We start from the raw sequence: 25,847 nt of genomic DNA on the forward strand, positions 1-25,847 counted from the left end.
TCTCCAAGTCCTCCGCCCTCCTAGCTTCCCCACGGGGGAGGAAGTGACGAAGGCACTGCGGCACCCGCCTAATGCTCCCGCCGACGCTCAGCGGTGAAGACCCCGGGCGTTCCGGGGCTGAGCGGGGTTCTGACTTTCTGTCCGAGCTGCCGCTGGCCTCAGGTCCCAGACGGGTGTTTGGCCCCAGCCTGGGTCAGGCTTTGGCGGCTACCGACCAGCTCACGCGGTGTGAGGGGCGCTGAGGAAAAGTGCCGCCGCAGAGACGTGCCGGAGAGGCCCTAGAACCGTAAGCGGATCGGCTTCACTTTGTCCGAAGGAAGGAGGGAGCCTAGTCTGAGTAAAGAGCGCTCGACTCCAAGTCAGGCCTCTGCTGCTCGGTGGCTTCTCTTTCTGTGCTCCTGGTTTTCTCATCTGTACAGTGAGGAGTAAGCCTGGGTGATCTCCAAGTCCCTTCCAGTTCTGACACTAAGTTCTTCATAATAGGGTGCGCTTGGCATTATGGGGTGCGGGTGGGTAGAATTATTGTCTGTCCTTCTGGTTTGAAAGGCCAAATGATGATTTGGACAGACTGTGGTGAGTGAGTGTCTACATAGAAGATGCAGGTTCTTCTCGACCTCGTTGTATTAGCCCGTTAGAAAACCGAGTAAGCATCAAAATGGGATTGCTGCCTTACAGTGGACCATCCAGTGCAGGGCCTTTCTTTGCCAAGGCTCATCTGGCAGCAAGAGTAAGCTAGTACTTTTTTTTGTAAGGGAAACCCTTAGAAAATAAAGAGATATCTACCACCTTTTAATATACTAGAGCTATACCCCCTGAGACCTGAAAAGGGGGCAAATTTAGGACAGATACTTATAGGATCTAGAACTGTTGTCCGGTAACAGAATCATGGCAGATTATTTTGGAGTGAGATGATAGGATGTGAATGTTTTGTAGTTTTGAATTCCTCTGTGCCATGCAATGTTTGTAAAAGGCAGAGATTGGAATTCTGAAGAGTAAGGGAGATTGCTCTTAAGAGCGTTTAAATAATAAAAATTTTAACTGGGGAAGGATTTTAGAGATGATAGAGTAACACTCTCATTCCACAATTAAGGCAAAAGCACCAGAAAGAGAAAGTGAAATGCCCAAAGTGACACAACTCAGAACTGGGACTTTTGATAGTATTTAAACAAATTATGTTATTGCAGTGTTTCTCAAAATGTGTTACACCACTGCTAGTACAAGGGCAAACATTTTAAATTTTATTCTTACTTATTAGTTAATTGGGAATATGATACTGGATTTCCATTCACAGTATTATATCAAAAGTTCCTTTAACATAATTTTAAGTATAAAGAATATTATTTTAAGTATAAAAATGTCATTAAAATAATATTAAATAAATGTTAATATAGTTGGTACGTGGTCAAGGCAAAAATGATGATGGTATGTGGATAACTGAATATTGAAAAACAATGGAATTGACTAGAATAGTTCAGGGAATGGGATATTACTTCTACATTATTCTATAGGGTTTATATTATTGAAACTTTAAATGTAGTTTTCAAAGAAGAATGGAGGAAAATAAGAAGCTTGCTACAGTGGAAGACTCTGTGGAGTACTGCCTATTCCTGATACCAGATGAACCAAGAGACCCAGAAAAACACAAAGAGATTCTTCAAAAATATATTGAGAGGATAATGACCCAGTATGCACCTATGCTGGTCCCCTATATCTGGCAGAATCAGCCTTTCAATCTCAAATATAAACCTGAGAAAGGTAAGGCTCTTTTACTTGTTTTGATTTGATATGTATGACTTTCAATGTCATTCTGACAACAGTGATGTATAATAGTCTATAGTTCATTCAGTGTTGTCAGGAGATTTATATCCTGAACTTTTTAGGTTAGTGATGCTTGCCTATATTCGGTTAATCCCTTAAATGTAAAAAAAAATTCTTTTTAATTCATATTGATGAAAACTTTCTAATAGTCATTGCCTTAGGAAATTATATCTACTCAACATTATTAAGATTTTATTTATTTTTATTTTTTACCCCCAAAGCCCCATTGGATAGTTGTGTGTCGTAGCTGCACATCCTTCTAGTTGCTGTATGTGGGACTCGGCCTCAGGATGAACGGAGAAGTGGTGCCTCGATGCGCACCCGGGATCCGAACCCGGGCCACCAGCATCGCAGCGCGCGCACTTAACCACCAAGCCACAGGGCCGGCCCATACTCAACATTATTAAAACATGGCTTTTCTTTTGGACTTTAATTGCTTTGCTATGCCATAGTGTATCTACGTATGTAGACTAAACAGGTTCAGGCATCTGGCTTCCTTAACCATAGTTCCCTTAGCTGTTACTCTGTATTCCTCACTCTTGGTAATGTATTTAGTAGGCTGCCTTGTTTCACATAGTTGTTGTGGTGGGGATCTACGAGTGGCTCTGCCTTGCTTATAAAGAGAAATAATTGGTCTTTATTACCATTATTTGTCATTCAGAAGCATTTTGAGGTTTCTTCACTGCTTCCCTGTGTTGTTGGTGCTTGAGATCTGACCTCTGGCCAAATATGGCACTTTGTCCTATCATTTCTTATAGTTTTACCAAAATGAATCATGGATAGGTGATCAAGGCTCTACTCATGCAGTGACTTATGTGGGGGTCTTGTTTCAGTTCAGGAGTCACATCTTGTGATACCATCAGTCTGGCTCTCAATCTAGCTCTTATCTGTTATCTCTTCGCTAGCAGTTGCCAAATGTGTTCCCTACTAATTAATTTAATTTTTTCGAGCTCCTGTTCACTGAAACATATGTGATATTTATTGGCAAGAACACTGTCACGTTAGCACAGCACATCCAAAACCAACTCCTTATCTTTTTCTAGAAAATCATTTTTATCCAGTGTTTTCTCGTCTTGCTTAATGGCATTGCTATCCATCTAGTTATCCAAGCTTGTTAGTAATTCAAAATCATACTCAACTCTTCACTTCACCATGTTCAGTCAGGCACTAAATCCTAGTATGATTACTCCTAAAATATGCGCCCTTCTCTACATCTGTTTGGCTATAGTGTAGGCCCTCTTTATCTCTTCATCTGAAAGACTAAAGTAGCTACCTAACTAACCTTTCTGGTTCCATTGTCTCCAGTTTCTCACACTGTTGCCAGTTTCTTTGTAAAACATGAATTTCATCTTGTCACTCTCCTGCCTAATATCCTTCAACTATTCCCCATTGCTTCTGGATGAAGTTCAAATTGAAGTTTAATATATAAGGTAGATAAAAATAGACACTCTTTTGGAGCTTCTCTAGTTGAAAACACTTGGGAGATCTACGATGGGGAGAAGAAGAGTTGGTTGGGCTGTTCTTCCCACCTGTCCTTTTTTTGCCGTGGCAGCTCTTGAAACACTCCACAATGCACTTGTTTGACCTTTATTCTGTTAATGTGGTGTATTACATTGATTTTCATATGTCAAACCATCTGTGCATTCCGGGCATAAATCTCACTTGATCATGGTGTACAATCCTTTTAATGTGTTGTTGAATTTAGCTTGCTACTATTTTCTTGAGGATTTCTGCATCAGTATTAATCAGGGGTATTGGTTTGTTGTGTTGTCTTTGTCTGGCTTTAGTATTAGGGTAATGCTGGCCTCATAAAGTGAGTTTGGGAGTGTCCCCTCCTCTTCAATTTTTTGTTAAGACTTTAAGGAGGATTGATGTTAATACTTCTTTAAATGTTTGGTAGAATTTTCCGGTGAAGTCATCTGGTCCTGGGCTTTTCTTTGTTGGAAAGGTTTTGATTACTAATTCAATTTCCTTGCTAGTTAAGGATCTGTTCAGATTTTCTATTTCTTCACCATCCAGTCTTGATACATTGTGTATTTCTAGGAGTTTACCTATTTCTTCTAGGTTATCCAATCTGTTGGTGTACAGTTGTTCATAGTGTTCTCTTATAGTCCTTTTTATTTCTGTGGCATAGGTTGTAATATCCCCATTTTCATTTCTGATCTTAGTATTTTAGTCCTCTCTCTCTTTATTTTTGGTTAATCTAATGTTTTGTCAATTTTGTTGACTTTTTTCAACAAACAAACTCAGTCTAGTTGATGTTTTTCTATTCTCTATTTCATTTATCTCTGCTCTCTTCATTATTTCCTTCCTTCTGCTAGGTTTGGTTTAGTTTGTTGTCTTTTTCTAGTTCCTTAAGTTGTCAGGTTGCTGATTTGAAATCTTTTATAACTATAAACTTCCTCTTAGCACTGCTTTGATGCATCCCATAAGTTTTGGTATGTTGTGTTTTTGTTTTCATTTGTCTCAAGAGATTTTCTAATTCTCCTTGTGGGTTCTTCTTTGATCCATTGGTTGTTTAAGACTATGTTGTTTAAGTCTACGTACTTTTGGATAATGCACTTGTTTGAAAATTTCTGCTCCATCTAAATCTAGCTTCCTAATATTCCCAGAACACTCCATTGTCTGTTATGCCCCTGTGCCTTTGCATATGCTGTTCTCTCTTTCTGGAAAGCCTACTTCTGGTCATTCCTCCAGATGAGCATAGCTCAGATATCATATCCTTTATGCTCACGGAGCCCTCAGTGCATACATACCTCTCTGTTCATCATCTTGTTTTAAGATAGCTTGGTTGTCTATCTCCTGTTGTCTAGACCCTCAGCTCCTCAAGAGTAGGATTCTTATATCTCGTTCAGGATTGCAGCCCCAGCTCCCAGTATAGTACCTGGAGCATAGTCAGTCAATGAATGTTTAATTGAATGATTATTTGTATTTGTATTTACACTGACAGATTTACTTGGTAATATGATTGCTTTTCTCTTGTTTTTAGGAGGTGTTCCTGCTCATATGTTTGGCATGACAAAGTTTGGGGATAACATTGAGGATGAATGGTTTATCGTTTATATAGTAAAGCAAGTTACAAAGGAATTTCCAGAGTTAGTAGCAAGGTATTATAGTTACTTTAATAATTCTAAAGGAATTCTGTTATTGAAACTGACTACATTTTTATCTATTTAGTAATTTTTTTCTGTAGTCTGGTGGAAATTTTACAAATTTGGGCCATAGATTTTAAAAGTGACTTCTGTGTTTTCTTCCTTTTCTCTTGTGACTTCCTTTTTTTGAGGAAGAATTAAAGTATCATTGGAGAGTTCAACTCCAAAAAATTTCAAACAAAATCTTCTTATTTTAGGTTTTCTTTCTTTTATTCGCATTATGAAACAACAAATACACATGGTAAACAAAATGCGAACAATACAAAAGAATGTACTGTTCTGACTTCCCAGAAGTAATCACCATCAAATTTCCTGTGGATCTTAAAAGAAAAATACCATTCATATACATATATACATATATATATATATATATATATATACATATTTCACAAATTTCTTTATTGTGTCTTCCTCTATTAAACCATAGCTATATTTTTTTGAGAAATCATATACAGAAGAAATGTAGAGAGAAGTCAGTGAACAATTGTATAAGAAGCAAAGTAGATAACACTGCATTCTAATTCAGTTTTTAAAATGGCAACTGATAGTTTTCTATAATTACCAAGTTATGCCAGCAGAGGACATTTCATCCACTTACCTCATGTCCTAGTTTTCCTCTTCAGTCCCCAAATTCTGATGTTCTTCTAGCCATCCAACCTCTTCCCCAGCAGAACAAAAAGAAAAACAACTTTGAAAACTTATCATTATATTGAAATTTCAAACATACATAAAAGTAGAGAATGAACCCACGTGTACCCATCATCCAGCTTCAACAATTACCAACTCATGGTCATTCTTATTTTATCTATACCCTTATCCTATTCGCCCATCACATAGCAAGATTATTTTAAAGCAAATCTCCAATTCTATGCCATTTGATCTTTAAATACTTCAGGATGTAAACCTAAGAGATAAGAACTCTCATTTTAAATACTATTGTTACCACACCTAAAAATAATTAGCAATAATTTCTTAATAAATGATAGAATTTTAAATGAACAAACACAAAAATATTAGTTTCTATCTTTGCAAGGATAATAAGGAGGGGGCAATACATTTCGTGTGTAGATTCTGATATTTATGTAATGATGGGTCATACCTACACAGCAAGCCTGTAAAGCTCTGTAATAGGCATCTACTATCTTGTCAGTTTTTTAAAAAAGCATTAGAAAAAGAAAAAAGCTCTTCCTCATATGTCTCTGCCAGATTAATATTCTTAAGGTAGAGCTCTAACCATTTTACTATCCTACACTAAAACCTTTCATTCTTTTTGTCTTTAAAACTAAGCTCATTCTTATTGATTCTGCCAACATTTAAAGCTCTTCACAAAATGAATTAACGATGCTTTTCTAGTCTTGTTCTTTACTAGTTGTCATTCTCCAAATATCCACCTTAAGTTGCCACCCCGTAGTTTTGCTTATGCTATTCCCTCTCCCGAGAACATCTCTCCTTTTCTCTCTATATCTCTACCCATTAAAAGTGGAAAAACCTAGAACGTTGTGTATAATATGCTACCTTTTGTGTGACAAGAGGAGAAAATAAGAATTTATATTTCTATTAGCTAGATTATGCATAAGCAAACTCCAGAAGTATAAATAAGAAATAGCAATGGTGGAAGGGTAGGAGTTGGGCATACAGGGACAAAAGTAGGAAGGAGATTTTTCATTGTGTAACTTTTTGTGTATTTTTTTAAAGTTTTAACCATGTGACTGTATTATCTATTCAGAAATTTAAATTTTAAAAAAGTGATGCAAACGAGGCAAAACAGAATTATCTTTCAAGGCCCAAATAATACCTCCTCCACAAAGGCTTTCCTAATCTTGGCTGTATGTGATTATTTTTTGTTTTGAAACCCTATAGTACTTTGTATATTTTTCATATTTTTGTCTACTGTTATTTATTTACGTACTTATTTTCTCTCCTTATCTCCCTCCGGTTCCTTACCATCTTATAGTCTCCCTCAGTGCTTAATGGTATCTTAAACATTTTGCTTTATTATAGCAATCTACACATAGTACATACTCAGATATTTACTAAGATGAAGGAAAAATGTATTAGAATAAATCTGTTTTGATTATTAGCAAATATGTGCTTTTTTTATGCAGAATTGGAACTTCTTTTGTATTAGGATTGAAGACAATGATGGTGAATTTTTGTTAATAGAAGCTGCTGACTTTCTCCCTAAATGGTTGGATCCTGATAATAGTGCCAATAGGGTAAGTAAACCGCAGTTTGGAAAATTTACAGTGATGAAATCATGTTGCAGAATTTTTCATATGTACCTAGAGTTTGTCAGTGCATGGTATGAAAATTAAAACGTATCATTTTGCAGGTGTTTTTCCACCATGGGGAGTTGTGCATTATTCCTGCACCAAGAAAACCTGGAGCAGCATCCTGGTTGCCCACCACACCCCCAACAATCTCACAAGCATTGAATATAATCTCAACACACCCAGAAAAAATTGTAGCTTCAGAATCTATTCGAGCTGCTGTGAATAGGCGCATCAAAGGGTAAGAAAAGTAACACTTTCATTGCTGTCCAAGGAGCCTTTTAATTTAGTGCAGCTGAAGTCTGTCATTGAATGTAGAATTTCTTTCACCTAGATTATTGCTAATTTTCATTCTGTCTTCATCCTTTATGAAATTGACTAACAAATTAAACTTATGTATTTTAAAATCAAGAAACAGACGTATCTTTTAATTCTCATTCAAAAGTGTTGTCCAATATTTTTGCATTTATTTACTTTAGATATTGTGGCTAAGTGTTATCTATATCCATAGATAAAAATTTTGAAATCTTTAGAAATGAAAACCTAAGGGAGCACAATGTACTCAGGTTTTTTCTGTGGTTCTGGGGCTATGTATGGGATTCTTTCACCTATATGGAACACTTTAGGCTCTATTCAGAAGCGAAGGCATTACCCCAATAACATTAGTTCACCCATTCAAATTTGAGTATCTATTAAATGTTTAGTGCCATTCAGGTCTTAACAATATTAAAAATCTCTTTTAGATTTGTTTCAGTATACTTTGTACTATTTTCTTTGAAGAATAATGTCTGATTTTATTTTTGTTCCAAAGTATATTAGAGTTTTTGTTTTGTTTTTATTGAGCCGTGTTAATCCCTTTTCTTTATTTTTCATTTCTTCCCACTTTTTCTCTTTCCCTCTCTTCTTTCCTGCAGTGCATACTATATCTTTGTCTTTACCTCTCTTGTCACTTTCTACATCTCACTCTTCATAAACCAAGACAAGATGTTAAGGGGGAAATAAATAGTATAGGAATTTTAGGTATTTACATATCATAAAATAAAAGTAATTGTGTTACCTGTCACAGATATCCAGAAAAAATTCAAGCCTCCCTTCATCGAGCACACTGCTTCCTTCCAGCCAGCATTGCGGCAGTGCTAAAGCAGCGCCCCAGATTGGTGGCTGCAGGAGTCCAGGCATTTTACCTACGGGACCCCACTGACCTGCGAGCCTGTCGTATTTTCAAGACATTCTTGCCTGAAACACGAATAATGACATCGGTAAGATATCTCTCTTGGTCATTGAGTTTCTCTTACTGGAAAGAGATTTGAACTTTGATTGTTCACTAGAAAAAATTGGAAATATTCTATCTCCTCATAGCAAGTTTATATATATATTTTTTCCTTTTTCTTTTCTCCCATCCAGTGGAGGAAGATTTTAAGAGACCTTACTCTCTATTTTGTATGTCAATATTTCCTAGTTATTTCTGACCATATTTTCCCTATTTGAATAATTGCTTCCTTCTTAACAATAAAACATTTCATTTCTTCCAGAGAATTAAGAATTATTCTTTCTCTCCTACCCAACAAAATTGCCATATAATGTAACTAATGATAAGAATTCCATTAGTGATAACTAAAAGGTAGACAGTGAAGGTAAATTTTATAGTATGTGAATTATATCTCCATAAAGCTGTTACTAAAAAATGTAGGCAATGAATAGGTCAGACCTTTTCATTTCATATGAATATGAAGCTCATACATGAAGTTATTAACTATGAAATGATATTCAAGTTTTTAATTTTAGGAAAAGACTCTTGTATTTTATGTCCCTGTCCAGGTCACTTTCACTAAATGTCTGTATGCCCAGTTGGTGCAGCAAAGGTTTGTGCCAGACCGGCGGAGTGGATACAAGCTGCCTCCTCCATCTCATCCCCAATACCGAGCCCATGAATTGGGCATGAAGTTGGTAATGTTGAACCAGAAAATTTTATTTCTTTCTTTATGTAAAAGGGCTCTTAGCAGAATAATGGCACAGCATAGAAAGTCTAGAAGTACACTCTATTTACATGAGAATGTAGTAAAATGTGGCGTTTAAAATAAGAAGGAAAAATAGATTATTCAGTAAATGATGATAGAACAACTGTGAAGCCATCTGAAAAATTAAAGTCGATTCCATCACACCTTTACCAAAATAAATTCCTTTTGGACCAAATATTTAAATTAAAAAATTGAAACCATAAAATTTGAAAGAAAACACAGGAGCACTTTTGAATATCTGAGTAGGAAAGGACTTTCTAAAGCATAACTTGAAACCAAAAGTTATGAAAGAAAAGAGTGATAAATTTGATTATGTAAAAATTAAGCATTTCTATGTGGGAAAGAAAAACCCCATAAAATCAGAAGATAGTAAACCTGGAAAAAGTATTATATTTGCAATTTAAATGACAAAGAGCTGATTTCTCTAATATACAAGTCAATATGAAAAAAATACTACTACTCAGTTAGTAAAAAAATGTTCAGAAACCATAAACAGATAGTTCACAGAAAAGGAAACACAAATGATTTTTAGTTTAAATGTATGACAAATGTTGACCCTTGCTCATAATAAAAGAAATGCAATTTAAAGCTACAAAATAGTGTTTTTTAACCATTTGATTGGCGAGTAATCCAAAAGTTTGATAATATGTACTGGATTGGTGAAAATATATAGAGAAAGAGATACTCTCAAACATTATTGATAGAAATATAAATTGATTCAGTCTCAGAACAATTTGTCAATATCCATCAACATTAAAATGCAGACTCTTCTGCTCAGCATTTTCACTTCTAGAAATTTATCCTCCGTATATTTTGCACGTGCACAAAGACATACGAGGATACTCATGACAGCATTGTTTGCAGCAGCAAAAGATTGGAAACTACCTAAATATAGGAGAATAGCTAGATAAATTATGGTTTATCCAGGAAGTGAGATGGATAAATTTTTATGTGAAATGATCTCCAAGGCATATGACTAAGTGAAAAAGCAAGGTTCAGAATAGTGTGTATATTGCCATAGAGTGACAAAAGGGATGGAGTAGGAGGATGTAAATACCCAGACACACACGTACCTGCTTGAGTGCATAGATTACTTCTGAAAAGATATACAAGAAATTGGTAACAGTAGTTTCCTCTAGAGTGATCAGGGAACCCCCTGTTTGAATTATTTTGCCATGTGCATTTATTATATTTTTTAATGAAAGGACTCTTAAAATGAAGTGATTCCCTCCCTTTACTATGTCTGAAACCATGCTCAATTCCTTTATAATTTCTGTTAGGCAAGAAATCTTTTGCAAGCCTTTTTTTAACAAACAAGAAATGAGTTTAAATTTCTGGTTTTGTAATTAGCAAGAAAAGAAATCTCTTTGAAGAGAACAAGCATCTTTGTTTTGTATTATTCTCTTTCCCATTAAAGTTTTTAATAATCTATAGAATTTAAGAAACTTGGAAATAAAGGCAAATTTTTCATAAAATTCAAAAAGTATCATAAATGTTCACATGCCCATGTGTCCATTCACCTTGAGTTCTTGAGTCTGGCTGGATGGAAAGAAAGTACTCTAATAATAAAAATTCTATCTATTCCATGTAGGCTCACGGATTTGAGATCTTATGCTCCAAATGTAGCCCACATTTTTCTGACTCCAAGAAAGCCCTCATTACTACCTCACCACTCTGGGCTGGCTTCCTTGAAAGTCTGAAAAAGAATGATTACTTTAAGGTGAGATTTGCAATGCATTTTTAAAATTGTACAATCCAGGGAAAATCAAGCCAGTGATTTGAAGTCCTATGGTTCATATTTAATGTGTAACATAATTATGGGAGCTACAGTTCAAAGGGACTATTCCAGTTCAGTGGTAATGACGGGGTGTCTATGAGCTGTTTCTAGTATTTTAGAAAAATTAATGACATTTATATAAAGTGATAAAAGTTATTACTTGTATCAGATGAACAACTTGCGCAAAATCTGTAAAGCAAACATGAAGACACCAAATAGAAAAATTAGCAAAGACATTTAAAAAATTACAAAAAGGGGTCGGCCCCGAGGCCAGCCCCGTGGCATAGCAGTTAAGTGCACGCGCTCCGCTGTGGTGGCGTGAGGGTTCGCACAGTGGCCCAAGGGTTCGCAGGTTGGGATCCCTGGCATGCACCTCCGGACCGCTTGTCAAGTCATGCTGTTGCGGTGTCCCATATAAAGGAGGAAGATGGGCACGGATGTTAGCCCAGGGCTGGTCTTCCTCAGCAAAAAGAGGAGGATTGGCGTGGATATTAGTTCAGGGCTGATCTTCCTCACTAACTAACTAACTAACTAAATAAATAAATAAATAAATAAATATTAAAAAAAAAAAAGGGACTGGCCGGGTGCTGTAGTGGTTGGGTTCGCGTGCTCTGCTTCTGTGGCCCGAGGTTCGCAGGTTCAGATCCTGGGCATGGACCTACACACCACTCATCAAGCCATGCTGTGGCAGGTGTCCCATATATAAAGTATAGGAAGAGGGGTATGGATGTTAGCCCAGGACCAATCTTCCTCACAAGAAAAAAAAAAAATTTCCAAAAGACAACTGGTTAATTTCTCTTAAAATATTCACTCTCACAAGTAGTAAAGATATGCATATGAACACAATAATAAAGACTGTTTTTCACGTATGTAAAAAAGTATATGAATGATATTCAATTTGTTGAGAGTATAGTGAAATTAATACTCCTGTACAGTGCTGATTGTAAATTGGTAGAACCTTAACTGGAAAGTAATTTGGTAGTGTGAGAGCTATGGAAAGGTTCAAACTCGGAGCCTTCACTTTGAATAATGTATTTTAAGGAAACATCCAAGAAGTGGAAAGTCCATAAGAATATGATGATTATAAAGACTGTGGGGCCGGCCCCATGGCTTGGCGGTTAAGTGCGTGCGCTCCACTGCTGGCGGCCCGGGTTTGGATCCAGGGCTCGCACCGCCGCACCGCTTCTCCGGCCATGCTGAGGCCGTGTCCCACATACAGCAACTAGAGGGATGTGCAGCTATAACATACAACTGTCTACTGGGGCTTTGGGGGAAACAAATAAATAAATAAAATTGTAAAGACTGTGTAGCAATATGGAAAAGTGCTTTTAGTATATTTTTTAAAGAATGTAAAATGTTAAGTATGAATGCCGCTATAAACATGTATGTGAAAAACAGAAATGATAGTTAAGGTAAGATTATGCTGTTTTTTGGTTCTACTTGTACTTTGTTTTATAAATTAATTACTAGTTAATCAATTATTTCTTAATAACTAATTAAATAATAAAAAATGGTAGAAAACCTTCCAAATTGGAAAGAAGCCCTTACTGGTGAAAAGGATTAGGAACCTCTACATCTAACTTAGTCCCCTTATTTGAAAAAACTGGAACCCAAACAGGTACATTAATGACAAAACAGGGACTAGGACTTAGGCCTCATGATTCCTGAACAATATATTATATTATACCCTGCGTCCCTGAGAGTTGCTGGTGAGCAGGTTATTTTAATGACACCATGTAAATAATGTTCTGATAGGCCATTATTATTTTTTAGGAACTGATAGAAGGTTCTGCTCAGTACCAAGAAAGGCTAGAAATGGCAAAGAACTACTTCCAACTCTCAGTAAACCGGCCAGAAAGGTGAGTTTATCACTACTTAAACATGGCAACAGAGTGGCAACTTGCCAAAAGTTAAGAAGTTACTCACTCTTGAGATAGTTGCAGAACTTGGAGTTTCCATATTTAAACAGTTAATGGCAAAGATCACGACTACTGAAGGAGCTGGTGTTGAGGGAGAGGAGGTGTTGCTACAGAAGATCACTGGCACTGGCAGCTATCATCATCATCATCTTGATCGTCATCATCATCACATAACAGCTAACATTTATTGAGTACTTACAAAGCATAGGCCACTTTAACTCGTTTAGTCCCTCTTACAGCCCTGTGAAATAAGTATGATTATTATTGTTCCCTATTTACAGCTGAGAAGATTACAGCCAGGAGAGATTATGTAGTTTGCTGAAGGGCACACAGCTAATATATGACAGACCTACAATTTGAACTCAGGCAGTCTGGTATTGAGCTATGTGCTTAATTCCTATAGGAGTTCTGGGCTGTGTTGAGCTATTTTAGGTGAGTCTGAAACAAAGGATGAAGCAGGCATTCAGCTTCCAAATGAAATCATTCTAACCTGCCATACATTTCCTGGGGGGAGAAAGAAATGAACACCGAGTTGGAAGGAAATGGTACCCCTTTAAAATTTAAAAAAGTTGTTTCAGTTCTGGTAATGGTGGAGTAACATGTCAGACTAACCCCCTGCCAATTGCAGCTATAAAAAACAATTATTTGAAGACACTGTAGAACAACAAAAGCAGGCAAAAATTGGAGAGAATAGCACCCTTGAAAGAAGAAAATCACAATGGATGAGGTCCACATTTATCTGTCTCGTCCCCTGAGGGCACTTCCTAGTCAGTATGGTACAAGGAAAATAGAGCTCAAGCAGAAAGTCTTACTGGGCTGAGGAATCAAAGGTTAGAATTTGAGTATTGCAAAAAATTCAATTTATGTTTGCAAAATTGAATTTGAGATGCTTAAAGCTATTAAATAACATGAAAGAAATAGCTTTGTGTGTGTTATGTTTAAAAGGTCCCAAGTTGTGTGTGAGTATGTTTTTTGTTTTGTTGTTGGGCTTTTTTTTCAGTCAAACTGATCTGGTTTTGAAGCCCGGTCATTTTGCCAACATCTCAAACACCACACATTTGTATAATAAATGTTCTTTGAAGACTGCATGTAGCAAAGTTGATGCTGAAAGAACTCTAAAGTGAGTTGTCTGTGAGATGGTAATGACTTGACAGCAGTCCTTACTTTCATAAGTGTCTTAGGGGCGCCTTTGTCTCATTCCCATCAGTTTCATGGCAGTAACTGGTGGAAAAGAGAATGCCTTCTTAAAGTATCATTGAAAACTTGGGATAGAGAAGAGAGTAAAGGAGCTGGCCCTGGTAGTTAGGGGAATCTCCCCCAGATGATTCCACTTTGCCTCGAGGAGGCCACTCCCCTTTTTAGAAGTGTTACCTTACCGTCTTGGGTTCAAGAGAAGTTAAGAAATTAGAGAGGGCCGGCCCCGTGGCTTAGTGGTTAAGTGCGTGCGCTCTGCTGCTGGTGGCCCGGGTTCGGATCCCGGGCGTGCACCGACACACCGCTTCTCCGGCCACGCTGAGGCCGCGTCCCACATACAGCAACTAGAAGAATGTGCAGCTATGACATACAACTATCTACTGGGGTTTTGGGGGGAAAAAATAAATAAATAAAATCTTTAAAAAAAAAAAAAAAATTAGAGAGACTCGTGGAGGAGAGTTAGGGCTCCTCCCGCAAAATAAGATTGGTGGTTGGGTCGTTCTTCATTTTAAATAATAAAGTTTGTTATTGCTGTAAAAGTAGCGTATTTATTCATTACAGCAAATACAGAAAGATGTAAGAAGGAAACAATTTATACCATAGAATCAAACAGTATAATCATTTTGATCTACTGCCTTTCAGGATGTTTTTTTCCCCCATACCCAGTTGATTTTTAACAAATTTTTATATTGTATAGAAATTTTGTATCCTGTCCGTAATTTTTACTCATTATAATCTTACATTTTCCCATGACGTTAAAACGTCTTCATAAGCATATTTTAAATAGCTGTACAGCATTTCAGCAAATGGATGCACCATAATTTACTCAACATTTTTACTATTGGTGAAAAAATTGCAAATAGCTTAAATGTCCAACATTTTAATTAGTGTTGTAGGAGAGAGTCCCATTCCCTAAACCAGGGATAATTTCTAAACAGTTTAAAACCACACTCACTTCTCCTTCCAGATCTGTTCTTGAATTCTCAATGTTTCTTTTTGTTTTTTAACAGATTAATATCATAGACTATTCCCCACTGTCTTTTAATATCATAGACTGTTTCCCACTGTCTTTTAATAGTATCACCATCCTCCTTATTACCCAGACCTCCTGGCTCTCCTTGGATCCAGTCCCTAGATCCTGGTTATTATCTTGTGTCTTGCATTATTCTTTCTTACTACCCAGCTATTCTAGTTACTTATTTCTTGAACTATGGCAATACCTAACTTGTTTCTCAACCTCTAGTAACTCTTCTCTTCCAATTCAACTGTTAGAGCCAGGAGAATCTGCTTGAAATATGTCTTTAATCGTGTCACTCCCCTTTCCTAAAAATTGTTAGAGATTGTAATAGTGAAAAATTACAATCTGTGTCCATCAATAGTAGATAAATGAATTGCAGTGTATTTATGCGATAGACTACTATCCATTTGTTAACCAGAGATTAGCTAAATATACATAAACCTAATTCAGGATTTCTCAGCCTCAGCACTGTTGACATTTTGGACCACATAATTTGTTGTGGGAGACTGTCCTGTGCACTGTAGGATGTTTAGCAGCATTTTTGGCCTCTACCCAGTAAATGCCAGTAGGACTACCCACCCCCCAATTATGACAACGAAAAATGTCACCAGACATTGCCAGATGTGCTCTGGGGCACAAAATTGTCCCCAGTTGAAAACCACTGATCTAAATTAATATATTTCAAAAACATAATGCTGAGTGAAAAAAGCAGGTTGTAAATATGTACGGTACGGATGCTATACATGTAAAAATACCATATACTATTTATAGATATATATATTCATTCATTCAGCAGATATTTATTGAGTATCTTCTATGTGCCAGGCCCTCTTCCAGGCACTGGGGATACAACACCTAAGTGTTGTAGTGAGTGAACTAAGTCTCCCTGCCCTTATCGAGCTTACATGCTAGTGTAGGAGAAAGACAATAAACCATAATATATGTTAGATGGTGATAAGTGCTTTGAGAAAAAAAACAGTGTATGGGGAGAGAGGGGTAGAGGCTGCTATTCTAGATAGGTTGATCAAGGAGGCCTTTCCAAGGAGGTTTTCTTTGAGAAGAGACCTGAATGAAGTGAGGGAATGAAGCATACAGACATTTAGGGGAATAACATTCCAGTGGCCCAGAAGGATACTTGTGAGAGCAGTCACCTCTGGGCAAAATGGGAATGATTGGAACTGGTAGTGTTGGTCATCAAAGGAAACATTATCTTTATCTATAATGTTTTTTTTAAAGTGCATTCAGGGGCCGGCCCGGTGGCGCAAGCGGTTAAGTGCGCGCGCTCCGCTGCAGCGGCCCAGGGTTCGCTGGTTCGGATCCTGGGCGCGCACCGATGCACTGCTTGGCAAGCCATGCTGTGGCGGCGTCCCATATAAAGTGGAGGAAGATGGGCACAGATGTTAGCCCAGGGCCGTCTTCCTCAGCAAAAAAAAAGAGGAGGATTGGCGGATGTTAGCACAGGGCTGATCTCCTCACAAAAAAAAAAAAAAAATGCATTCACTTGTTACTAGTTTAATTTTTTGTGTTAAATCTGTAAATGTAATCATATATTTAGACAAAGTAAATATAACAATATTATAATCCTGAGTGGTAGGGATATGGACATTTCTTATGTTATCTTTTGGACTTGTCTATATTATTTAAATCTCTTAAAACAAAAATTAAAAATAACAAGCCATCAGTGATCACCCACTGCTTATTTCATTGAGTCCAAACTTCTTAGCCATTTCAGGCTCACTGTGCTCTTATCCCAGGCGATCTGTTCAGCCTTGCCTTCCATGCTTAAGCCAAACTGAACGCCATTTGCTCTCTGAACATGTTCCTCACTTCCCTTCCTCCATACAAATGCTTATTTTTCCCCTTGCCTAAAGTTTCTCTACCCTATCTTACCTGTCAAAATCCTCCCCATTCTTTAAGGCTTAACTCAACTATTTCCATTCTCTCTCTCTTTAACTTCTCTTCCCCCACCCCAATGAATGTAATTACCTTCTCCTATGACTCTTCATAGCATTTGGTATTCCTGCACGACTTTATGTTTTGTAATTTATTATGATTATTTGTATATTTCTTTTCTCTCTCCTAGTAACATTTACGTGATATAGAGTAGGGACAATTTCCTATCACCTACATGATTTAGCAAATTATGCAAATGTTTATTAAATGAACTAAAGTCCATTATATAACTTGATTTGCTCCATTCTAAATAGTTCGGACAGAGTTTCATCAATTTATATGTCCCATCACTATCATAAAATAACTCACTCGTCATATAAATAATCTCCATGTATATTTCCTCGTCAGTTTATAATAGGAGGAGCACAAAATAGGATCAGAAGACTTGATTTCAAGACTTTGTTCTGTCCAACTAAATGACCTTGCAAAAATTATAGAATTTCAGTGGACTCTGGTTTTCTCATCTGTAAAACAGGATCATTACTTCTTCATAATAGTAATTAGAGGACTAAATAAGAAAATGTATTTACATTATGTTTTACATTAGATCCTTGGACTATATTCATCTTACAGCTGAAAATTTGTACCCTTTTACACAACCTGTCCATTTTTCCCTCACCCCCTAGTCCCTGGCAACCACTTTTCTATTCTCCGTTTCTGTGAGTTTGACTTTTTTTTTTAGATTCCACATGTAAGTGATATATGCAGTATTTCTCTTTCTCTATCTGGCTTATTCCACTTAGCATAATGCTCTCAAGGTGCACATCTGATATGTTGTCACAAATGGCAGGATTTCCTTCTTTCTCATGACTGAATAATATTCCATTGTATGTATATACCACATCTTCTTTATCCATTCATCTGTTGATGGACACTTAGGTTGTTTCCATATCTTAGCTATTGTGAATAATGCTGCAGTGAACATGGGAGTGCAGATATCTCTTCGATATCCTGTTTTCATATCCTTTGGATACGTACCCAGAAGTGGGATTGCTGGGTCATATGATTGCTATATTTTTAATTTTTTGCGGAACCTCCATACTAGTTTTCCATAGTGTCTATACCAATTTACATTCCCACCAACAGTGTACAAGGATTCCCTTTTCTCCGTGTCCTCACCAACACTTGGTCTCTCTTGTCTATTTGATGATAGCCATTCTAACAGCTCATTGTGAGGTGATATCTCATTGTGGTTTTGATTTGCATTTCCCTGATGATGAGTGATGTTGAGCACCTTTTCTTGTACCTCTTGGCTGTTTGTATGTCTTCTTTGGAAAAATGTCTGTTCAGTTCCTTTGCCCATTTTTTAATCGAATTGTTTGGTTTTTGTTTGGAGTCATACGAGTTCTTTATATATTTTGGAGATTAACCCCTTGTCAGATATATGGTTTGCAAATATTTTCTCCCATTCTGTAGGTTGCCTTTTCATTTTGTTGATGGTTTCCTTTGCTGTACAAAGCAGTTTTTCTTTGAGCTCTTTTGTATTTCAGAGTTCCTGGTGAAATTTTACTTGAGAACAAGGGGTCTGTCTCCTAAAATAAATTTTTAAAAACAAACCAGAGGGGAAGGGGGGGAGGGAGGAGGGTGAAAGGGATAATTCGGTACATGTGTGTGGTGATGGGTTGTAATTAGTATTTTGGTGGTGAACATGATGTAATCTATGCAGAAATAGAAGTATAATGATGTACACCTGAAATTTTTACAATGTTATAAACCAATGTTACTGCAATAAACAAAAATAAATGCAAAACAAAAAAACAAACAAAAAAAATTAGGCTAGATAATCCCTTCCAACTTTAAAATACTATGTTTTTGTGATTATTATTCTGATCTCTCTTATAAAAGAATACCCGTGTCTTTTATTTTTTATAGCTCTCTTGCTATGAGCCCAGGTGAAGAAATCTTAACCTTATTACAGACAATACCATTTGATTTAGAAGAGCTTAAGAAAGAAGAAGCTAATCTTCCCCCAGAAGATGGTAAGTGATGGACCAGGATAGAGCAGAAGGGTTAGAAAGAATTAAAACATTCCACTAAATTTCATGGGGTGCTAGCCTGAGAGTACCTGTCATGTGAGTGTAGTATGGCAGTATCATGCTTTCTTCTTTTTCAGATGACCAGTGGTTAGACCTCTCACCAGATCAGCTGGACCAGGTACTGCAGGAAGCTGCTGGCAAAAAAGAACCAGAGCCCATTTCCAAGGGGGAGAAGGAGAACTATGACTTAACTCAAGTCTCAGAGAGCATGAAAGCTTTCATATCTAAAGTCTCAACCCACAAAGGAGCAGAGCTGCCTCGGTAATTTGTATTAAAGTATAAATATCTAAATAGTTATAACCCAAGTGTTGAAGTCATCCAGTCATTGCCACTTCTACTCTTTTTTTTTTTTTTCAGTAAACTATTCGTACTGCTTTGTTTCCCTCTTTTGGTGTCTAGTACCATGATAACCTACTTATCTAGAGTCAGATTTCTAGTGACCTGATCCTCTGTGATCCTCAAAGTAAGCCAGACAGACCACTCAACAGATCTAAAAGCCACTATCCCAGGGCTATGCAGGGCAACCATGTACTTTACTCTTTAGATTTTTACTCAGAACCTTATGGACTCCTAACATCTAGCTCTCAGCAAGCTCAGACTTCTGCTCTCCCACGCACAAACAGATTGGAAGCTTCAAACTCAAAAGAGGGGGATAAAAGGGTTCATCAGAGGAAGAAATAATAACAGAAGAAATGGGAAACTACATTTAGCAAGTAATAGGGAAAAAAGGTAGATGGAACTGTTACTTGCACAGCAACTAGGTCTTTAATAGCGTTGATGTTTGAGAACCTCATGAAAAGATTACAATTTACGTTCAATATCCTCTCTTTAAGAAAGCAGGGATAGGGGCCGTCCCTGTGGCTTAGCAGTTAAGTGTGTTCGCTCCACTACTGGCGGCCCAGGTTCGGATCCCGGGCGCGCACCAATGCACCGCTTCTCCAGCCATGCTGAGGCGGTATCCCACATACAGCAACTAGAAGGATGTGCAACTATGACACACAACTATCTACTGGGGCTTTGGGGAAAAAAAGGAGAAGGATTGGCAGTAGATGTTAGCTCAGAGCCAGTCTTTCTCAGCAAAAAGAGGAGGATTAGCATGAATGTTAGCTCAGGGCTGATCTTCCTCACAAAAAAAGAAAAAAAAAAGAAAGCAGGGATAAAGGAAGGTTCTTATTTATTTTTGAAGATTTGGTTTCTAAAGAGATAGACTTTATTTAAATTAACTTAGATAAATAACTTCTTTTGCTAATGCTAGATATATCTTGTGGGAGGTGGAGGGTGGATAGGTCCTTAAATCAGCATAAGTTAAATGTTCATAAACGAAGTGCAATTTTTACTTTTATTTCATCAGTCTTCCCCATTTCTTTTGCCCTGCAAGATCAGTAAGCGTCGGGATTTTTTTAATTTAAACTATAATTTTTCTTGCTGTGCTTCTTTTGAGATTATATCTCTGGTAGTGTTCCTAAGAATGGCACCACTTTAGAAAAAATTTCAAAGAGTTGTGTTCGGGATAAATTGCCTTTTTCCTTTAATCTTGCAGAGAAGCTTCTGAGGCTCCAATCACTTTTGACGCAGATTCTTTTCTTAATTATTTTGATAAAATTTTAGGTAAGTTACAGTGTGATGTTTATTTTCATTTTGAAACGTAAGTAGTATGGCTATATGTTAGAGCATTGGAGCATTGGATTTCTTGGAGTCAAGATATTGCTTTCTCTTCATGATTTTGACTTGCTTTCAACCATAAATTACTGCCCTATTGAATGATTTTGCAGAGGATGCCTAGCTCAGTGCCTGACATTGTAGCTGCTCGTTAAATATTTGTTGAGTGAGTGAATGCTCTGTGTTTAGATAGGGTTTTACCTTGGATCCCACATTATGTTGTTTTTTCTCTTTTAGACTTAATGCACTTACACACTAATAATAAAAAGACAAATAGCACAATAAAAAAATCAACAAAAGATATAAATAGGCAGTGCCTTGAAGAAGAAATATAAAAATAGTCAATAAATATTTTTAAATAGTTAACTGTTTCTAGTAAGCAAGTAAATACACAATAAAAATAAGGACATTTTTTTCCCGTAATATTGGCAAAAATTTAAAAGATTGATAATAATCAGTTTTCTCAAGGGTTGGAGAAATGAGCAGTCTCCAACTGGGCGGGTGGGGTAGAAGTGTTAAGTCGTCTTTTCACAGGGCAGTTTGGTACTCTAGAATGTTCATAACCTTTGCCTTAGCAATTTCATTTCTAGGAGTTTACTCTGTGAAAAAGATATATGTGCCAAGATGGTGATTGCAGCATTGTAGTGGCAAAAAAATGGAATATCCCAGATGTCCACCAAGAGGCAAATGGTTAAATAAATCATAGTGCATCCATATTTTGTAATACTGTGCAGCTTTAGTGAAGATTGAAGTCCATCTATAGGTTTTGACAGAGAAGGACCTCCAAGACATATAAACAAGTGGAAAAGCAAACCATAGTTCAATATGTATATCTATGTTTAAAAAAAAATTATGTTTATATATATATGTACAGAACTGGATAGATAAAGGTCTGGATACCCAGCAAACTGTTAAAAGATTCTTAACTCTGGAAAGAGTGAGATGTGAGACAATAATTCTGCATGGCTTGAATGTTTGCATCAAAATGTATTCATGTGTTATGTAGTTTTTTTAGTTTTTAAGTAAAAAAATTTAATTAATTAAATTCACATAAAAAAAAAAAGGTGACTCTTTCAGCTTAGTCTGTGTACTTTTCTGCAAATATCTGCCAGTAATACCATTTTCTGGAAGGGATTTTTGTGAAGTTGTTTGCCTATGTATATTGGTTTTTTTCTGCAGATAATATTCTAATTCTTTTGAGAGGTGTAATCAGTCAAAAAAAATTTACCAAGTGGCGCTTTCTGTGTTGGGGTCTGTTTAGGGCCCAGGCCTCATGAGTCAGACTCTGATGATCTGGATGAAGATGACTTTGAATGTTTAGATAGTGATGATGACTTGGATCTTGAAACACAAGAGCCCGGGAAAGAAGCATCTGTAAAAGGAACTCTTGATGATCTCAAGTCATACATGGCCCAGATGGACCAGGAACTGGCATGTACCAGCATTGGCAAGAGTTTCACTACCCAGAAGCAAATGGTATGTCTGTGTTTAACCTCTTTTCCTTTCTGAGTCTATTACAAAGGATAGCTAAAACCATATTTATGTTAGTTTTTCTTTTCTTTTTCTTTTTTTTTTTGATTTGTGATAGTTTTTTTTGTGATGAATTTGATTTTTTGATTTGAAGTAAATAAGAATGTTAATTTTTTCCTAACTCTGGTAGGATGAAGGATTATTAACTTTTTTTTCCTAAACATAAGCTTGATTATATTTCTTATTCTGTTATCTATCAGGATTTAAAATAAGAAGTCATATGATGTATTCACATTAATATGTGGTTGCATACTACTACGAACAGTTTAAATCAATTTAAAAAAAAAGAGAAAGGATCTTAAATATCCAAATAATTTTCAAGTCTTAATAGTGTTTGTTTTGAATGTTTTCCTATTTTAGAGCCAAATTTAGAATTCATCTTCCACTAATGTTTTTATCCTAGTTTTTATACCAACACTGTCTAACTCTAGACAGAGACATTATGAAAAGAGAATGGACCCTGGAGTCTCATGGATTAGGGTTTAAAATCCAGCTCAGCTATCCACTGTGAATGTATCCATTAACCAGTAATCCCCATACCACAGAATTAACATAAGAACCAAATGAGACAACAGTAAAACCCATAATGGGCCCTTAATTAATGTTGTTCCCCTTGCTTTGATCATCTAAACCACATTTAAAACTATATTCACTGGGCTTGGCCCCATGGCCGAGTGGTTAAGGTTCCACACGCTCCACTTCGGCGGCCCGGGTTCATGGGTTCACATCCCAGGTGTGGACCTACTCCATTCACCAGCCATGTTGTGGAGGTGTCCCACATACAAAAAGATAGAGGAAGATTGGCACCAATGTTAGCTTAGGGCTAATCTTCCTCAAGCCAAAAAAAGAGGAGGATTGGCAACAGATGTTAGCTCAGGGTGAATCTTCCTCAGCAGAAAATAAAAATTAAACTATATTCACTTCCAGTATTGTGAAAACCTAATAGAAACCATACATTAGATTTATTTAAAGCAGTTTTTCTTAAATTTTAATGTGAATATGAATCACCTAAAGATCTTGTTAAAATATAGATTCTGGTTAAGTATGTCGGGGGCAAGGTCTGAGATTTTACATTTCTGACAAGCTCCCAAGCAGTGCACGTGCTGCTGGTCCATGGACCACACTTTGAATAGCAAAGATATAAAGGTCTAAAGATCAAGCTGCAATCTTTCAAATCCTTTTCCCAGCCTGTGAAATCAGAGGCTCAAGTAACAATTCAGAGTCTTTGTGGTTAGACCTCACTTGAAGTTTTTTCATTGGGGGAAAACAAGGAATCTTTCATTTAGAGAAAAATTTAGATTCTTTTTTTTAATGTTCATTATTTTTAAATAATGAATCTTAGGCAAGCTATAAATGTACCTTCTTAACCCTGGTTATCTCCTTTGCACTATTTCAAAATAGGGAATAAATCCTTTCAATTTGTAGAAACTTTCCCTAGGAAGAAGTGTATTATCATCTTTGGAACCAAATATTAATACATGTGTTAAATTACATAGTTTATTAGACTTCGTTTTTACTTTCAAGAAGGAAAAGAAATTTCCTTTTTAATTTGGAATTCAGTTTTACATTGTTGCTTAGTTAGCTTTTTTTTTAAAATAATTTTATTTTATTGATTTATTTTTCCCCCAAAGCCCCAGTAGATAGTTGTATGTCATAGCTGCACATCCTTCTAGTTGTTGTATGTGGGATGCGGCCTCAGCACGGCCTGAGAAGTGGTGCGTCGGCGCGCGCCTGGGATCCGAACCTGGGCCGCCAGCAGCGGAGCGCGCGCACTTAACCGCTAAGCCACGGGGCCAGCCCTGTTTAGTTAGCTTTTTATTGTTAACTACCATCCAACCTAATGGCATATTATCCCATGATTTTCTTTTCCCTTCATGAATAAGGAACCTCTATCCCAGACTACCAATAACAATTCAGATGAGGAAGATTCTGGTGCAGGAGGATCTATTATGACACCAGTGGATGTAGACCTGAACCTGGTTTCAAATATACTGGAATCCTATAGTTCCCAAGCTGGATTGGCAGGACCTGCTTCCAACCTTCTACAAAGCATGGGAGTGCAGCTACCTGACAACACTGATCATAGATCCACCAGAAAGCCAACGAATAACCAGCAAACCTAGCCTCTCTTTTTCCTTCTTAAATAAATATTGATTCTGATTATGCTCATTTCTAGTTTAGATTACTCATTTAGTAAAAATGTTTCTTCATTACAACTTTCACAGATTGACTTCTCCTCTATGAGCCCCAAATGTTGCCCTCTCGGCACAAGTCTTTGTGATCTCAACTCTGGGGTTCACACAAGGTTTTGAAGTTGGCAGAAGAGAGAGAATCAAGCCTCCGGATAGCCCGAGATGAGATTTACACACTCCGTGTTTAGGACATTGTTCATCTTTGTTGAGAATTAAATGTTGGGTAGAGAAAGGAAAGTAGATAGGCAAAAATAAAGAATGAGTCAGTTGCTTTTTTATTTCAGTTCCCCGTGTTGACCTTGAGCCAGGCTCACTCTGCTGACAAATACATTTGTTTTAACGTTTTACCTATTTTTGCTATTCTACTTCATGGACCCAGTGGGTTCTTTTTATCCTTAGCACCTTCAAAACTCATTGCCTCTCCAGCCAGCTAAGCCCTATACCAAAGTTTCTTTTATTTATCTGCCATTTTTCAGTATCTGGACCCTGACCACTTCTGCCTCAGCTTTCAGATATCCTTGGAGCTCTAAGAAGCAAAGACCTTGTTCCATTCACTGTTGGGAAACAAAGTTCAATGTTGCAGCTCCTCCTGTTAGCCACTTGCATCTTTTCTTTTCCAAAACAACACATTAATCCAAAAGCAAACAGTTACTCCATGGTAAGTTTGAGAAACTCATAACCAGGAATCCTGCACACTCCCCTTTCTATCAGTATTTTCAGATTGGGGATGTGTACAGATGTGCTCACAAACACACCCACATAGAGAGAAAAAAGATTGGGAGACAGTGATACACATGGACCCTGAACTGTTTTCTTCTAACTGCAAGATATGAAGAAATCTCAGGTCCTCTCTTTCGAGAGTGCTTTTCCCTTCTACGTGCTGGGTTCAGCTCAGGTCAGGGCAAGCTGCCAATCTAACAGGACAATCAAGTCCCATCACATATTATCCCTCAACATTTTCTGCTGAAGGCACTTTTGATTTCCCCAAAGCAATGATGGTTTGCTGGCAATACAAGAGCAATGACCTTTTGGGATCAAAAGGAAATTGAGTGCTTCAACTTTTCTAGTTCTAGAACGTCTTTTGCTTAGTCCTATGGGACTTGGATGTGTAAATAATCTTAGGGTTTCTGACAATTGTGTCTTTAATCACAAGTTAGTGCCAGTCACCTGAAGATATGACTTCCCAGCCATTCCTCTTTTCTAATGGACTTCTAACAGTATTTCTTCTGCACATTGCTTCAGTCGTTCCACAGACTTGGAACCTAGACTTAAATGTTTGTCACACTAATAAAAGGATTCTTTTCTCTTCCC

General features: G+C 37.0%; 1 protein-coding gene across 6 annotated transcripts; it reads left to right on the forward strand.

Moving 5' to 3' along the window:
* The first annotated feature begins 73 nt into the window (after positions 1–73).
* On the forward strand, positions 74–24,814 carry ECD (ecdysoneless cell cycle regulator). 6 transcript variants are annotated; one of them, XM_087432033.1, is made up of 14 exons: positions 74–286; positions 1,538–1,755; positions 4,808–4,925; positions 7,099–7,186; positions 7,303–7,481; positions 8,307–8,499; positions 9,059–9,187; positions 10,850–10,978; positions 12,809–12,894; positions 18,992–19,098; positions 19,233–19,416; positions 20,696–20,763; positions 22,076–22,290; positions 24,570–24,814. In XM_087432033.1, exons 2-14 carry the CDS (start codon positions 1,551–1,553, stop codon positions 24,654–24,656), a joined length of 1,788 nt encoding a protein of 595 aa, XP_087288159.1. In that variant the 5' UTR covers positions 74–286; positions 1,538–1,550; the 3' UTR covers positions 24,657–24,814. The 6 variants fall into 6 exon arrangements, with proteins under 6 accessions (XP_087288159.1, XP_014640360.2, XP_004427041.2 ...); XM_014784874.2 differs by lacking the exon at positions 24,570–24,814 and adding an exon at positions 24,228–24,513 and having other exon boundaries at positions 76–286; XM_004426984.2 differs by lacking the exons at positions 74–286; positions 24,570–24,814 and adding exons at positions 294–484; positions 24,228–24,513.
* The last annotated feature ends 1,033 nt before the right edge of the window (positions 24,815–25,847 follow it).

Source organism: Ceratotherium simum, chromosome 6 (genome assembly GCF_057802395.1).
Source record: "Ceratotherium simum simum isolate JZ-2026a chromosome 6, ASM5780239v1, whole genome shotgun sequence".
NCBI classification, from domain to species: Eukaryota; Metazoa; Chordata; class Mammalia; order Perissodactyla; family Rhinocerotidae; genus Ceratotherium; species Ceratotherium simum.